This window comes from Mobula birostris, chromosome 9 (genome assembly GCF_030028105.1).
Source record: "Mobula birostris isolate sMobBir1 chromosome 9, sMobBir1.hap1, whole genome shotgun sequence".
NCBI lineage: Eukaryota > Metazoa > Chordata > Chondrichthyes > Myliobatiformes > Myliobatidae > Mobula > Mobula birostris.
In genome coordinates, this window is record NC_092378.1 from 87,290,605 (window position 1) to 87,306,229 (window position 15,625).

Genomic DNA, 15,625 nt, shown 5'->3' on the forward strand with positions numbered 1-15,625 from the left:
TGTCTCTATCTCTGGAGACAGCTTATCTACTGATGTCTACTATAAGCCTCATTAACAATAATGACAAAACGGCATACAGAGAGGAGGTAGGATGGCTGGTAGAATGGTGCGAGCACAACAACTTGATTCTTAATGTGGACAAGGCTAAAAGGATGGTTGTGAACTTTAGGAAGGTACAGGCTGACCACTCCTCACTGCACATAAACTGCTACTTCCAGGAGAGAGTTAAGAGCACCAAGTTTCTGGGTGTGCACATAATGGACGATCTCACCTCAACCCTCAACACCACCTCTTAGGCCAAGAAAGCACAGCAGCATCTTCACTTCCTGAGCAGATTGAGGCAGGCTGCCTCCCACATTCTAACCAATTTTTATAAGAGCACTAAATGAGTGTTTTGACCAGCTGCATCACAGTCTGGTACAGGAATTGCAAGGTATCTGACTACAAGACCCTAGAAAGGTTTGCAACCACTGCTGAGAGGATCATTGGGGGCTCTCTTCCACACATCCGAGATATTTATCAGGAGCATTGTGTACACAGGGCCCTTATCATTGTCAGTGTTCCCTACTATTTGTCTCGTAAACTCTTTGAACCCCTAACATTAGGGAAGAGGTACCGGAGTATTAGGGCAAAGACTTAGGATGAGAAACAGCTTCTTCTCCCAGGCCCTGAGGTTACAGAACTTCTTGCCACCACCCAGGTCCAGGTCTCTTCATGCATGAAGCATCAGTAGTGTATACTGTTTAATTTTTGACTTGTGTCATAAATGCACATTATTTGATAATTTATTTGTGGTTATATTACCTTGTATGTCATGTGTGAGTTATATATACTGTGTTGTGTGTCTTGGTCTGGAGGAATGTCGTTTGAGTTGGCAGTATGTATGTATGTATGTATGCGGTTGAATGACAATAAACTTGGAACTTGAACTTCCCTGTGTTAATATAACTGCCTCTGTAATTTTTCTTCCAGATCTGGGTACAGATAGTGTTAGTGGAACCCTAAGTTCTTTGCCCAATTGCCATCTGGACACTCATGACTCTGCTAACTTTGATATGTTTCCACAAACTAGAAGCTGTTCCCTGGCTGATCAGCACCAAAAGTAAGTCCTTTGCTTCAGTATCTGAGCATTTTGACATCTAACTGTGAATATATGCAGTACTTACAATGCAGAGTTAATGATTTATTACTTACAATGAAGAGTTAATCCACTGGATACCAAATCTACTTTGAATATTTGAAATAATTTTCTTGGTTGTAGTGTAATGTACACAGACTCACAGTCAGCTGGAGGATTGGCAACTACTCTTGAAGATCAGGAAAATAATGCAACAGAGGTAAGAACTTCAACTTTGTTTTTTTTTATTACTAACTTTTTATTGCAACACCAACAAATTACATTCAATACAACCAATTGACAATTACATTTTGACTGTTTATCCCAGCCACCCCCCCAGCCTTTATCACCATCCCCCCTCCACCCCTCTCTCCCCCCCATCCCTCCTCCTCCACCAACCAACTGAATAGTAGTGCATACACAGACAAAGCATTCCTATTTTAACAAAAGGTCTTTTAAGTTAGATATCAAATTTGTCCACATTAAGATTGTGTTTGGTCGGGCATCATTTACTCTTGCTGATGAAAGTTCCGGGTAAGAAATGTCCAAAAAGGTCCGAAGCCAGTGAGTATTTGAAATATCACGGGGAGGTTTCCAACACTGGACTACAATCTTCTTAGCTGCAGTCAGGCCTGCCAGCCAGACTTTGCGTGTTTTTTCCGTAAGGGAAAGGTGGGAATCATCATTTAGATGTTTCTAATTTATCTGTGTTGCTCATCTTCCCTTGGATCTGTTGTTGTAAGTTCCCACCCCACCTCCCATCACCCCTCGCATTCAACCCTTTACTTTGTAACATCTGTGAGTGTCACTTAGCAATGTCAGACACCGAACATCAACATTAACCACCCCCCTCTAGCAGCAACAAATTAGAAAGGCAAAGCAGTTCTCATAGACAATCATACCAAAGAGACAAGAAAAAAAACCTGGACAAACCCGTTAACCTATATAATTAAAACTATTTCCGTCTCAAATATAGTATAACACATAATCAAGACCCCCAACAGAACTCTTGCGAGAAACTGTTGTTTTAATAGACCGTCGCTTAGTGATGGCGCCAGTGAAGTCTTATCTAGCGGCCAGGAACGTAATCAAGTCTACTGGAGACATAATGTTCTAAAGTTATTCAGAACAAACTGCTGTTTTTCAGCTTCATTCTTGATGAAGTATGACATTTGGGTGTATTGAGTATCACCGTAGAAAGAAAAAGATAAAAAGTAAATCTGGGCGGACTTATATCACCTTACCATGTTATCCTTGTACTAACAAGTTAATTGAGCCATTACCTTAAAACTCTGACCTGCAATACTCAGAAACAATTGGCCCCTTAATTAACTAAATACAAAAGTGCAATGAATGACTTTCCAATAAAAGAATAACCAGAAAACTTCACACCTAGGACGTTAACTTGCCCGTGCCTGTTAGATTGCGCATACAGGCTGGCCTGAGCTCTTAACGCAGTTCCATCTCCTCCTGAAGGGCGGGTGGACTTTGCCCAGGGTCTTCTTCCATATCTCCCAGCACCGATGATTTCAGAGCTTCTTTCGCTTCCTCTGCCGAGTTAAACGACATCTTTATGCCCTTGATAGTCACTCTCAAAATCACCGGGTATATGAGGAACGAGTCGATCCCTTTCTGTCGAAGCTTGGCGCAGATCTCCTTGTATCCCTGCCATTCTTAAATATCAAAATTACTGTAAAGAACAGTGAACAGTAAAGAACTAAATCAAATCAATTTTTGGTGTGACCACCCTTTGCCTTTAAACCTGCATCCATCCTCTCAGGTACACTGTCATGTAGTTTTATAAGAAACTCGGCTGCTAGGTTGCTCCAAACTTCTTAGACAACCTCCATAGTTCTTGTGCAAGACTTTGGCTGTCTCGATTGCTTCTGTCCCTGCAGGTAATCTCAGGCAGCCTCGATGATGTGAACAGGGCTCTGTGGAAGCCGTACCATCTGTTGCAGAAACCCTTGTTCTTCTTTTTGCTAAAGATAGTTCTTTATGACCTTGGAAGAGTGTTTGGGGTCATTATCCTGTGGCAGAATGAAGTGGGGACTGATCAGAAGCCTCTCTGATGGGTACTGCGTGACAGATGAGAATCTGCTTCTATTTCTCAGCACTGAGAATTCCATTATTCTGACCAGATCACCAACTTCATTTGCACAAATACAGCCAGGGGGACCTCTGCCATGTTCATGGTTGGCAGCAGACACTCATCCATGTAGTGCTTTCCAGATCTTCTATGAACAAAATGCCTCCTGTTTGAGCCAACAAAAAATCAAATTATGACTTGTCTAGAGCACTTGCTGCCACTGTTCAGCACCCAATCCTTGTGTTTTTCTGTGTAGGTAAATTTCTTGGCTTGTTTCCACTCCAGAGGAACAGCTTTTTGGCAGCAACTCTTCCATGAAGAACACTTCTGATAAGACTTCTCCAGACTGTAGAGGGGTGTACTTAGGTTCCATTTGTTCCTATGAGTTCAGAACCGATAGCAGTGTGGGACGACTTCTGATTTAGAAGGGATGTCAGTTTGATGTATCTCTCATCAGCTGCACTCAGTTTCTGTGGCCGACCACTGTGTTTCTGGTCTTCAATCTTGCCTGTTACTTTGTGATTCTTCAGAAGAGCTTGGACAGCACATTTTGAACTCCTGTCTGTAGCAAAATTTCTTCTTGGGAGAGATCTTGCTGATGCAGGATGACCTCTTTGTGTCTTGTTGCTGTGCTTACTCTTGCCGTGTTGTCAGAATTGATGATTTGAAGGTTAAACAGTCACATCTGCCACACCCTCACCTTTTAGTTGGTTGTCCTTCACTCAGTTTGATTCCTTATACACCCATTTCTGTTCCAGTTTGATTCCTTGTACAGGTATGCGTTGCTTAATGTCCATGATATGTTCTGTGAAATTGGACATTATATGATTTGGACATTGTGTGAACACCATATTATATACTTAGAAAACCTATATGGAGTACTGTAGTGTACCTGTATTGACTAAATAGCCAAGAATTTACACTAAAATTGTGTACTGTACACTATAATACATACATACACTATAATTTTTTATTTCATTTTAACCTTTTTAATTTTTTTCACTTTTTAAACTTTTATGTAAATACTTTCTGAGCCTATATCACACACAATTTATCAGAGATGGTCAGGATCATCCACATCACTGTTCTCAACTTCCTCATAGTGTTCCACTGGAAGAGTTTCAGGTCGAATAACCTGCGTTTGGAAGCCATGATGCACTTTACGGTAATATTTTCGAAAGAAAATTAAAACAGAGAGATAACGGTACTACACTGAAGAGACGCGTGATACACGAGATTGGTTATATCCGCTACGTCACGTTCTCCGATTGAGACTACGGACGGATATGCGATCAGACGTTGTCCAAATGGACATTAAGCGGCGCACACCTGTACACCATTTCTGTTTCAGTTAATCAGTTTAGTTCATTCAACTCATGTCATTGATGATTAGCACCTGTTTGTTATTTCTGTTTAATCATTCACTGGGCAAGATACCTACAAAGTAATTTAGCTTTTATTTGAAAAGTGGTCTGTTACTTAATATGTTACTTTCTTTAATGAAGTACAGAAATTATCTGCAACATTTGATATTTTGGAAAATGAATGTTTGGAAATCTTAAATTTGATCTTTACTAATCCAGAACACAAAAACATATCTGAAACAGCTTTTACATAAAAAAATCTAGGGTGCCCAAGACTTTTGCACAGTACTGTACTTTTCAGCATAGCTATTGTGTAAGTAGATTTGAACTTCTTAAATAGAGTTCAAGCAAAATACCTAATTCTGTGGCACAAAGAGAGGATATTCTGCTCAGTGGGCCCATACTAAATGCCAACAGAGCTATCCCGTCAGTCTCAATCACCTTCCCCTTTCCCTTCCACAACTTATTTTCCCTTGCATGCTGTTGCTGCATGAATGAAGTCACCGGAGAAAAGTACTGGCAGCTCTGAAGCAACCTCTTTATTCAACAAAGCAAGGCATTTTTGGTGTAAAGGTCCCAGGGGCCCAATATGGGGCCCGATATTTTATGTGTTAAACATCAAATGATAATTCCATATCTACAATGCTTTGTTTGAAACTACACACAAGCTTCACACCATCTGATTCGCACCCACGCCACAGACATCTAAATTATTTTTTATCAATTGTCTGGTGTGTGATTCATGGCTTTTAGGAACCTATTGTTCATTTTAAATGTACAATTTACATTCAGATTTGAAGATTGGTGGCTGAGAAGTCAATTGCTAAATGTAAATATGCTAAACCCAAAAATCACTCTTAACATATGCCATCAACCACAAGTCATTGCCCTTTGATTCTTTTGTTACATCAAAATATTAAGGGATAGTTAACTGATAGGCAGTTAACCAACAATTAATCTTTGGGATTTTGGTGAGAACTGGAGCATGAAACATAACCCACAAGCCACAGGGAGAACTTGCAAAATTTACACAGAATTCTTTATGCTTGTTTCAGAATAATTATGGTATTTGAGAATTGATAACAATTTACTGTGTTTGTAGATTCCTGTTCGTGCTAAAACATTGCAAATGTTTGGTTGCATTTGTGTTTTTTGTATTTTAGCAAATAACCGCTGCTGTGCCTGTGGTTGTCTGTGTAGTTATAATTATCCAGTTATAATGCCCTGGTTAAGATTCTTACTGCTATGCTGTGAGGTATTTTATTTTAGCAGTTTTCTGTAAAAGCAGTATGTCCTGCTGGTAAAAGTGTTTTGGCTTCAGCTAAAGACAAGGAGCCATGTTGTCCAATTTAGGAATGTTGTGTCAGCCAATTGTAACTTTCTGCCCAGTGGAAGATTTGGGAAAGTAGGAGGGATCAGATTTCTGAAAGACAATAGTCTGGTTTGGGGTCTTCTGGCGGGAGCTGTGGAACAGAACATAAAGGAAGATGCCACAGAGTACCGTTGGAAGGAGAGTCTCCATTGCAAGAAGTGCTTTGTGTAGATGAATAGCTCCAAGGATGATGGGCCAATACTCCTGAAAGAGCCAATTTGTTTGAGAAGGTCTTCGAGGGAAGTTCAGCATGTGGTGTGTGCTTTCACGCAGCCCATGAGTCCGGCACAAGTAAAGCGATACACCCCCAACTACTCCAGAAATGAGCCCCAATGTTTATGTGCACATTGGACTGGTTTAACTGTTATGGGTCCTTTTTATTTTCCTTTTCTTTTTCTGTAACTGTTTCTTAAAGTTGAAAATTTGTTAAATATACATGCCTTATAATTTTATGCTGGTGTACGATCTGTCATTTCTGGGATACTGATAACTATGTATGGGTACACAGCATTCACTACAACCTACGTTCCTTAATTGGATCATCCTAACTTTCCTGTTTGGTTGAACCCCAAATCATACCGACCCTAGACATGTATTGTTTATGAAAGGTGACCTTCTCACCGCTGAGTCATGTCTGAGGTTGGCTGCTGTGTGAATGCTGTTTAAGGATTGATTAAGCAGTTAATTTGTTTGTTTAAGCCAGTGTTTAAACTCGTGTTTGTGGAAAGTGAGGTTCATTGTAATTTAGGGTACTTTATCATGGATGCTGTGGGCATTAAGCTTTGGTGGAGTTTGAAGAGGATATCCATAAGTAATACTTACGTTCCAAGCGGAGTGGATGTCCAAATTCCTGATAAACTGCTACTTTGAGCGCTGAGTTCTGTGAAAGTGTTGGGAAAAGTTACACTGATTGAATGGCATTTTGACCAGTCAGCTGGTATGGATGTCATGTTAGTCCAGGCTACCAGTAATGTAACTGAAGTCACGCTGCCCAATAGGATAAAGGCACCTGGAGAGCTGGGGCCATGACCAGTTTATATCTCTAGAGAATGGGGGGAATGTAGCTGAGGGTGAAGGCTTTAAAGACAAGTTGTTCTCGTTTCTGTGAAGTGAGGGAAAGGAGTAGTCATATGTGAAAGGTCTAATAGGTCCTTCAGTGGTTGATTTATGTAGATTCTGAGCTGGTTTTGGCGACTACATCACTGGTTGATAATTGCCAAAGTGTACCTGCAGAGAGCCAAAGTTATCATAGGCTGGGAGTGTTCTCTGGAGTCAAGCCCACACCCGATGGGGAAGAAGAATATGAGGCTTGGACTGAGCAGACATCTCAGTTACTGGATACCAGATAATATGAAAAAACAGAGACTGGTAAACAGCTGAAAGGGTCCAGCAGCTGATGTAGTGAGGTTCCTAAAGGCGGAAAACCCATTAGCCACGTTAGCTAATTACTTGCAAACCCTGGAAGTTGCTTTTGGCACTACTGAAAGTTCAGCTGATCTTCTGATGAAATTTAGGCGCATATTCCAGGAGAAAGGAGAGGAGCTGCCTGCCTACCTTTTCAAGTTGGAGAAACTGCTGCATTGTTTGTGCCACCCAGGGGTCATTCAGCTGTCTGAGAAAAATTGCTTGAGGATGGAGCAAGTTGTGAAGGGCATGCTGTCACATAACGTGATTGCTTTACGTATTCAAATGACCCACAAGATGCGCCCTCTTTTATCGAGTTACTCAGAGAAGTTAGAGAGGAGGAAAGCATGATTGAGAAGTGGAACATTTCCAAAAGTGGAGTAGTGTCTTCAGTGATAGCCTCTGCTGCTAAAGTAACCACTGATGCCACAGAGATGGAGCTTTTGAGGACTGAGGTGAAAAGCCTTCAAGCTGAGCTAACTCGATGGATATCTGCTGTTTCAGCTGAATGCAATATGTCCGTTGGGAACCCTGACCCACTTGTAGGACTTATGATGTAAAGGAATGCTGCGAAAAGTGTCTCTTGACTAGAGAGGCAACTGGAATTTTCTTTTACAACTGTAGAGAAGATGGATATTTCAGTTCTCAGTTTAAAACTGTGCTCTCTCGTGTTAGCTATTTCAGCCCTGGGAAAAAGCCTCTGACTATCCACACAATCAATGCCTCTCATCATCTTATACACCTCTATGAGGTCACCTCTCATCCTCCGTCGCTCCAAGGAGAAAAGGCCAAGTTCACTCAACCTATTCTCAAAGGGCATGCTCCCCAATCCAGGCAACGTCCTTGTAAATCTCCTCTGCAGCCTTTCTATAGTTTCCACATCCTTCCTGTAGTGAGGTGACGAGAACTGAGCACAGTACTCCAAGTGGGGTCTGACCAAGGTCCTATACAGCTGTATCATTACCCCTCGGCTCATGAACTCAGTCCCACGGTTGATGAAGGCCAATGTACTGTATGCCTTCTTAACCACACAGTCAACCTGCACAGCAGCTTTGAGTGTCCTATGGACATGGATCCCAAGATCCCTCTTATCCTCTACACTGCTAAGAGTCTTACTATTAATACTAAATTCTCCCATCATATTTGACCTACCAAAATGAACTACCTCACACTTATCTGGGTTGAACTCCATCTGTCTCTTCTCAGCCCAGTTTTGCATCCTATCAATGTCCCACTGTGACCTCTGACAGCCCTCCACACTATCCACAACACCCCAAACCTTTGTGTCATCAGCAAATTTATTAACCCATCCCTCCACTTCCTAATCCAGGTCATTTATAAAAATTACAAATAGCAGGGGTCCCAGACAGATTCCTAATGGCACACCACTGGTCACCAACCTCCATACAGAATATGACCTGTCTCCAACCATTCTTTGCCTTCTGTGGGCAAGCCAATTCTGGATCCACAAAGCAATGTCCCCTTGGGTCCCATGCCTCCTTTACTTTCTCAATAAGCCTTGTATGGGGTACCTTGTCAAATGCCTTGCTAAAATCCATATACACTACATCTACTGCTCTACCTTCATCAATGTGTTTAGTCACATCCTCAAAAAATTCAGTCACGCTCATAAGGCACAACCTGTCTTTGACAAAGCTATGCCGAGTATTCTTAATCATATTATGCCTCTCCAAATGTTCATAAATCCTGCCTCTCAAGATCTTATCCATCAACTTGCCAACCACTGAAGTAAGACTCACTGGTCTATAATTTCCTGGGCTATCTCTACTCAGTTTCTTGAATAAGAGAACAACATGTGCAACCCTCCAATCCTCCGGAACCTCTCCTGGCCCCATTAATGATGCAAAGATTGTTGCCAGAGCCTCAACAATCTCCTCCCATGCCTCCCACAGTAGCCGGGGTATATCTCATTTGGTCCCAATGACTTATCCAGCTTGATGCTTTCCAAAAGCTCCAGCTCATCCTCTTTCTTAATGTCTATATATTCAAGCTTTTCAGTCCGCTGTAAGTCATCCCTACAATCGCAATGATCCTTTTCTGTAGTGAATACTGAAGCAAAGTATTCATTAAGTACTTCTGCTACAGGTATCTCCTCTGGTTCCATACACACTTTTTTGCTGTCACACTTAATTGGTCCTATTCTCTCACATCTTATCCTCTTGGTCTTCACATACTTGTAGAATGCCTTGGGGTTTTCCTTAATCCTGCTTGCCAAGGCCTTCTCATGGCCCCTTTCTGGCTCTCCTAATTTCATTCTTAAGCCCCTTCCTGCTAGCCTTAATAGTTTTCTAGCTCTCGATCATTACTTAGTTTTTTGAACCTTTCGTAAGCTCTTCTTTTCTCGTTGACTAGATTTTCAATAGCCTTTGTACACTATGGTTCCTGTACCCTACCATACTTCCCCTGTGTCATTGGAACATACCTATGCAGAACATCACGCCAATACCCCCTGAACATTTGCCACATTTCTGCGATACATTTCCCTTAGAACATCTGTTCCCAATTTATGCTTCCAAGTTCCTGCCTGATAGCTTCATATTTCCCCTTACTCCAATTAAACACTTTCCTAACTTGTCTGTTCCTATCCCTCTCCAATTCTATGGTAAGAAAGATAGAAGTGTGATCATTATCTCCAAAATGCTCTCCCACTGAGAAACTTGACACCTGACCAGGTTCATTTCCCAATACCAGATCAAGTACAGCCTCTCCTCTTGTAGGCTTATCTATATATTGTGTCAGGAATCCTTCCTGAACACACCTAACAAACTCCACCCCATCTGAGCTCCTTGCTCGCGGAAGATGCCAATCAATATTTGGGAAATTGAAATTTCCCACCACAACAACCCTGTTATTATTACACCTTTCTAGAATCTGTCTCCCTATTTGCTCCTCGATGTCCCGGTTACTATTGGGTGGTCTATAAAAAACATCCAATCAAGTTATTGACCTCTTGCTGTTCCTAACTTCCACCCACAGAGACTCAGTAGACAATCTCTCCATGACTTCCTCCTTTTCTGCAGCCGTGACACTATCTCTGATCAACAGTGCCACACCCCCACCTCTTTTGCCTCCCTCCCTGTCCTTTCTGAAACATCTAAAGCCTGGCACTCTAAGTAGCCATTCCTGCCCCATGAAGCATTCAAGTCTCTGTAGTGGCCACAACATCGTAGCTCCAGGTACTGATCCACGCTTAAGTTCATCTGCTTTGTTCATGATTTTCATTGCAGTAAAATAGACACATCTCAAACCATCAGTCTGAGCTTATCCATTCTCTATCACCTGCCTATCGTCCCTCTCACACTGTCTACAAGCTTTCTCAATTTGTGAGCCAACTGCCCCTTCCTCCATCCCTTCAGTTCAGTTCCCACCACCCCGCGCCCCCCCCCCAAGCAATTCTAGTTTAAACTCTCCCTAACAGCCTTTGCAAACCTCTCTGCTAGGATATTGGTCCCCCCTCGGATTCAAGTGCAGCCCATCCTTGTACAGGTCACGCCTGTCCCAAAAGAGGTCCCAGTGATCCAGAAATCTGGATCCTTGCCCCCTGCTCCAATCCCTCAGCCATGCATTTATCCTCCACCTCACCCTATTCCTATATTCACTGTCACAATAATCCCGAGATTACTACCTTTGAGGTCCTGCTTCTCAACTTCGTAACTCCCTGTTGTCTGTTTTCAGGACCTCATCCCTTTTCCTACCTATGTCGTTGGTACCAACATGTACCATGACCTCTGGCTGTTCACCTTCCCACTTCAGGATATCATGGACGCGATCAGAAACGTCCTGGACCCTAGCACCTGAGAGGCAAACTGCTATCCATGTTTCTTTCCTGCGTCTACAGAATTGTCTGTCTGACCCCTTAACTATAGAGACCCTTATCACTGCTGCTGTCCTCTTCCTTTCCCTACCCTTCTGAGCCACAGGGCCAGACTCTTTACCAGAGGCACGGTCACTGTTGCTTCCCCCAGGTAGGTCATTCCCCCCCCCCCCCAACAGTACTCAAACTACTTATTGTTAAGGGGGACAGCCACTGGGGTACTTTCTAATATCTGATTCTTGCCTTTCCCTCTTCTGACTGTTATCCACTTATCTGTATCCTGAGGCTCGGTGTGACTACTTGCCTATAGCTCCTTTCTATCACCTCCTCACTTTCCCTGACCAGATGAAGGTCATCGAGCATCTTCAGTTCCCTAACCCAGTCCCTAAGGAGCTGGAGCTTGATACACTTGGCGCAGATGTGGCCCTCCAGGAGACTGGGAGTCTCCTGGACATCCCACATCCAACACCCTTGTACAGAACACCAGCCTCACAGAGATACTTACTATTTCTATTCTTCACACGTAACTTAGCTCACCTCGACCTGTTATCGCTGAAGCCCCATTGAGCCAAAGTCCTCCTACTCTGACTCCCTCTATTACATCGTCCACTCCTCTGAAGCCTGCTCTATAAAGCTGTCTTCTTTTTAAACTCTTCCCGATGGTCTAACTCACTGATGTCCACACGCCTGCATAGTCGTTCCTCGATCAAGGGCTCTCGTCAGTGAGGTAGGATGTCCTATTACCACCTTAATTAGACTTAGCTTAGTTGTCCTGTTTGGTTTGCTCTGATACAACGCAAGGCTATAGGAAGAGCTATAGGTCATTGTATGCCTTCCTCATGATACTTAGTTTGTCATTGTTTAATGATTCCATTCATTTGTTCAACTTGCCCTGATGTTCTGGGTGATGAGGACAATGAAAAGACCATTCAATGTTTATCAGTCAGCATAGTTCCTGACAAACACTCCAGAGAAATATTTTTCTTGGTCAGAGTCGATGTGACATAGCAGTCCCCATCTAGGAATGTAGTCCTTGATCAGAGCATTTGCTGTATTTGTCACAGTGGTTTTCCTTGCTGGGATAACTTCCACCTGTCTTGAAAACTTGTCCACTGTACCCAATATGTCTGTTTTTCCTTGACCCTTCAGCAAAGTAATGTAGTCCACTTGCAAGTGTAAACATAGACCAGGTGGGGCAGGAGCACTTAATTGTAGCAGCTTTTCTGCTTCTCCAGGATGCATTTTCAGGCAAAAGGGAGGGCATACAACAAAGTAAAAATCAGTGGGAAGACAGAAGATTGGGAAGCTTTTTGCAACCTACAGAGAGCAACTGAAAGAATCAAAGATGAAATATGAAAGCAAGCTAGCAAACAATGTCAAAATGGATAATAAAAACTTTTTCAAGTATGTAAAAAAATAAGAGATATGAGAGTGGATATAGGACCGCTAGAAAATGTGTCTGGAAAAAATAATAATGGGGGACAAGGAGATGGCAAATGAACTAATTGATTATTTTGCATCAGTATTCACTGTGGAAGACACTAGCAGTGTACCAAATGTTGAAGGCTTTGAGGGAAGAAAAGTGAGTGCAGTTCTATTACAAGGGAGAAGATGCTCAAAACCTGAAAGACCTAAAGGTGCATAAGTCACCCGGACCAGATGAACTGCACTGTAGGGTTCTGGAAGAGGTAGTGGTAGAGATTGTGGAGGCCATAAGACCATTTGAAATAGGAGCATTAGTAATGATCTTTCAAAAAATCGTTGGACCTGGTGCTGTGGTGCATGGTGCCTGTGGACTGGAAAATTGCAAATGTCACTCCACTCTTTAAGAAAGGAGGAAGGCAGCAGAAAGGAAATTATAGACCAGTTAGCCTGACCCTGATGGTTGGGAGGATAGAGGGATGTCCATTTAAAACAGAGATGTGGAGAAATTTATTTAGCCAGAGGGTGGTGAATTTGTGGAATTTATTACCACAGGAAGCTGTGGAGGCCAGGTCATTGGATGTATTTAAGGCAGAGCTTGATAGATTTTTGATTAGACACTGCAACTAAGGTTAGAGGGAGAAGACCAGAGAGTGGGGCTGCTAAGGGGAAAGGAGGATCAGCCATGATTGAATGGCAGAGTAGACTTGATGGGCCAGATGGCCTAATTCTGTTCCTATGTCTTATGGTCTTATGGTTTTACGCATCTTTCAAATGTTGGTCAAGCTTGTGCCCTGAACTTTGGATTCCATCACCATTGGGAGAATCTATCAATAATCTCTTGCTCTCTGATGTCCCATGGAGTATATTTGCTGTGCCAGATAAGGAAGCAACATAGTTGGGGCTACAAGTCTTTATGGATTCGATACTCCATCACTATTTAACTTACCACCATTCTCCATCTGGAACCACTTTTCCCATCTGAGGCATTGAATTTGCATCTCTCAGACATCTTTTGTGTTTGTCTGTGATACAGAGTTCAACTTCGTTTCCATAATTCCAGACATCAGGCTCACTGCATATGTTCTTGGTACTTCTTTTATTTCATTTATTCTTTCCCATGCTGCCTTTTTTGCAATTCCAACTGAGAATGCATTTCCAGTGTAGTCATGTTGGAGTAACTTTTACATTTTAATACGATGACAACTACTGACTGTTGTTGTATGACATCAATAAGTTGGCCATTCTTGATTGGAGTTCCTACAGCTGTAAGAAATCCTCTTTGTCTCTGTAAGTTCCCAAACTCATGAACAATTCCAAAAGCATGTTGCAAATCAATGTAGATACTGTTCGTCCAGCTGCCAACTTAACAGGCTTCAGTCAAAGCTTTCAGTTCTGCCTATGGCACAGAGGTACCAGAAGCCATGCTTCCTGATGCAGGTATTTCATTTCCAGAAACGATCATTCAAACTACCCCTTCAATCGTTGAGGAGCCATCAGTGTATAAAATCAGAACTTTGGTAGAGTTAACCAACAGGATGCTGACAATCTCCATGTACTTGAATTAAGACTGCTATCATGTGTTTGTCATTGACATACAGGGTAAATGATTAACCTGTGTCAGGGATACTTAATGCAGGTGCAGTACACAATGTCACCTCTAAAGTTTGAAATGTTTTCAGTTGTTCTTCATTAAGAATCACAGGGTTGTCTAAGCAATTGCTGCCCTTCAGCAGATTGTTGAGTGGTTGAGCAATTGTTAATGAATCTGCCACTAGCTTGTCAGTATATTGATTAACAATGGTTTTATATTCAGTCCTGTGTGTCTTCAGTGTCTTGGTCTTTATTGGATCAATCTGCGTCAAGCTGTCAATCTTATTGTTTCATCACTGTTATCTTCACTTGTGTGGCCAGTGGCCACTGTACAATCCTTCTCATATCCATCCTGTAATTCCTCGGCATTCAGATGGTGCTGCTGTTCCTGGAGTCTGACTGTGTAGGCTGTAATTCTCCTGAGTTTGGATGGTGGCACTGTGTAGGGAGATTGTTCAATGTGAGCTGTAGTTCCTTGGGTAGAGTACCAGGAGTAACATGATCTAGCAGCTCACTGGAAGCATCATGAGCAGGACTGCCCGTCTGAAGTCACAGCTGCACTTTCTTACATTGCTTCAGTTTACCTTCAAACTCCTTACAATGCATATTGATTGAATTACCATGTTGTTCTTTCACACTTACATTAATGCAAAGATTTGCTCTTTAGACTTTTTGCTGTCTCATGCTTATTTTTGTAGTTTATCGCAGATTTCACATTTCTTTTGATTATTAAAAGACTTTACTCATCCAGTTAACTCCTTCAATTGTTCACATATTTGATTAAACTGACCATACAGTCTTACCTCTGAGTCAGTAGCATCTATTTTCTGATTCCTATCCCATACTTTCACAATATCATCTTGGAGCCACATGTCATTACATTGAATATTGATGGTATACTTAGTCCAGACTTCCTCAATAATCTTATCAAACTTAAATGTTTCATTTAGGTAAGAGTTTTTAGTAGGTTTCATGACTTCGGTCATTGTTTAAATTCAGTCTTAATTCATACGTACTTTTTATTACTGTGATCTTGAAATTTTAATAATTTGCAGCTGAAATTTTAACAGGTTGTGCTGCAACCCAAATTTAATTCCTTTTCCCCCTACTCTGTTAGTTTTCATGTATTTAAGTTTCTTCAAATACTCCACTGGGTTGCATGCATTTAATTATTTTTATCCATCCTCCACTGCTTGTGCAAATTTAATTTTTGATGCTCTACCAGTTTGTATTTCTCTTTTGCAGATCTGTTTTTTTAAAAGTTAGCTATGTTGCAGTCCTCAATCCTGACTCCTATCCGATGCTTAAAGTCAGAACATGTTTTTCTCTCAGACAATGGAGGAACATAAGAGGAAGTTCTTACCCTTTTTGACTTTGAGTGTAACAAATCCAGAACTTAGTAATGTCTTTGCTGACTACACCAATTGTT

The 15,625-nt window shown here is 41.8% G+C and overlaps 1 protein-coding gene across 7 annotated transcripts in view; it reads left to right on the forward strand.

Moving 5' to 3' along the window:
- LOC140202867 (TOM1-like protein 2) overlaps positions 1–15,625 on the forward strand; it is a 180,699-nt gene that overhangs the window by 118,453 nt on the left and 46,621 nt on the right. For 5 of the 7 annotated variants that reach the window (XM_072268363.1, XM_072268364.1, XM_072268367.1 and 2 more), the window contains 2 exons: positions 973–1,102; positions 1,262–1,337. In XM_072268363.1, the coding sequence (XP_072124464.1) occupies positions 973–1,102; positions 1,262–1,337 (206 nt within the window). The other 2 variants (XM_072268368.1, XM_072268365.1) reach the window with 2 other exon arrangements.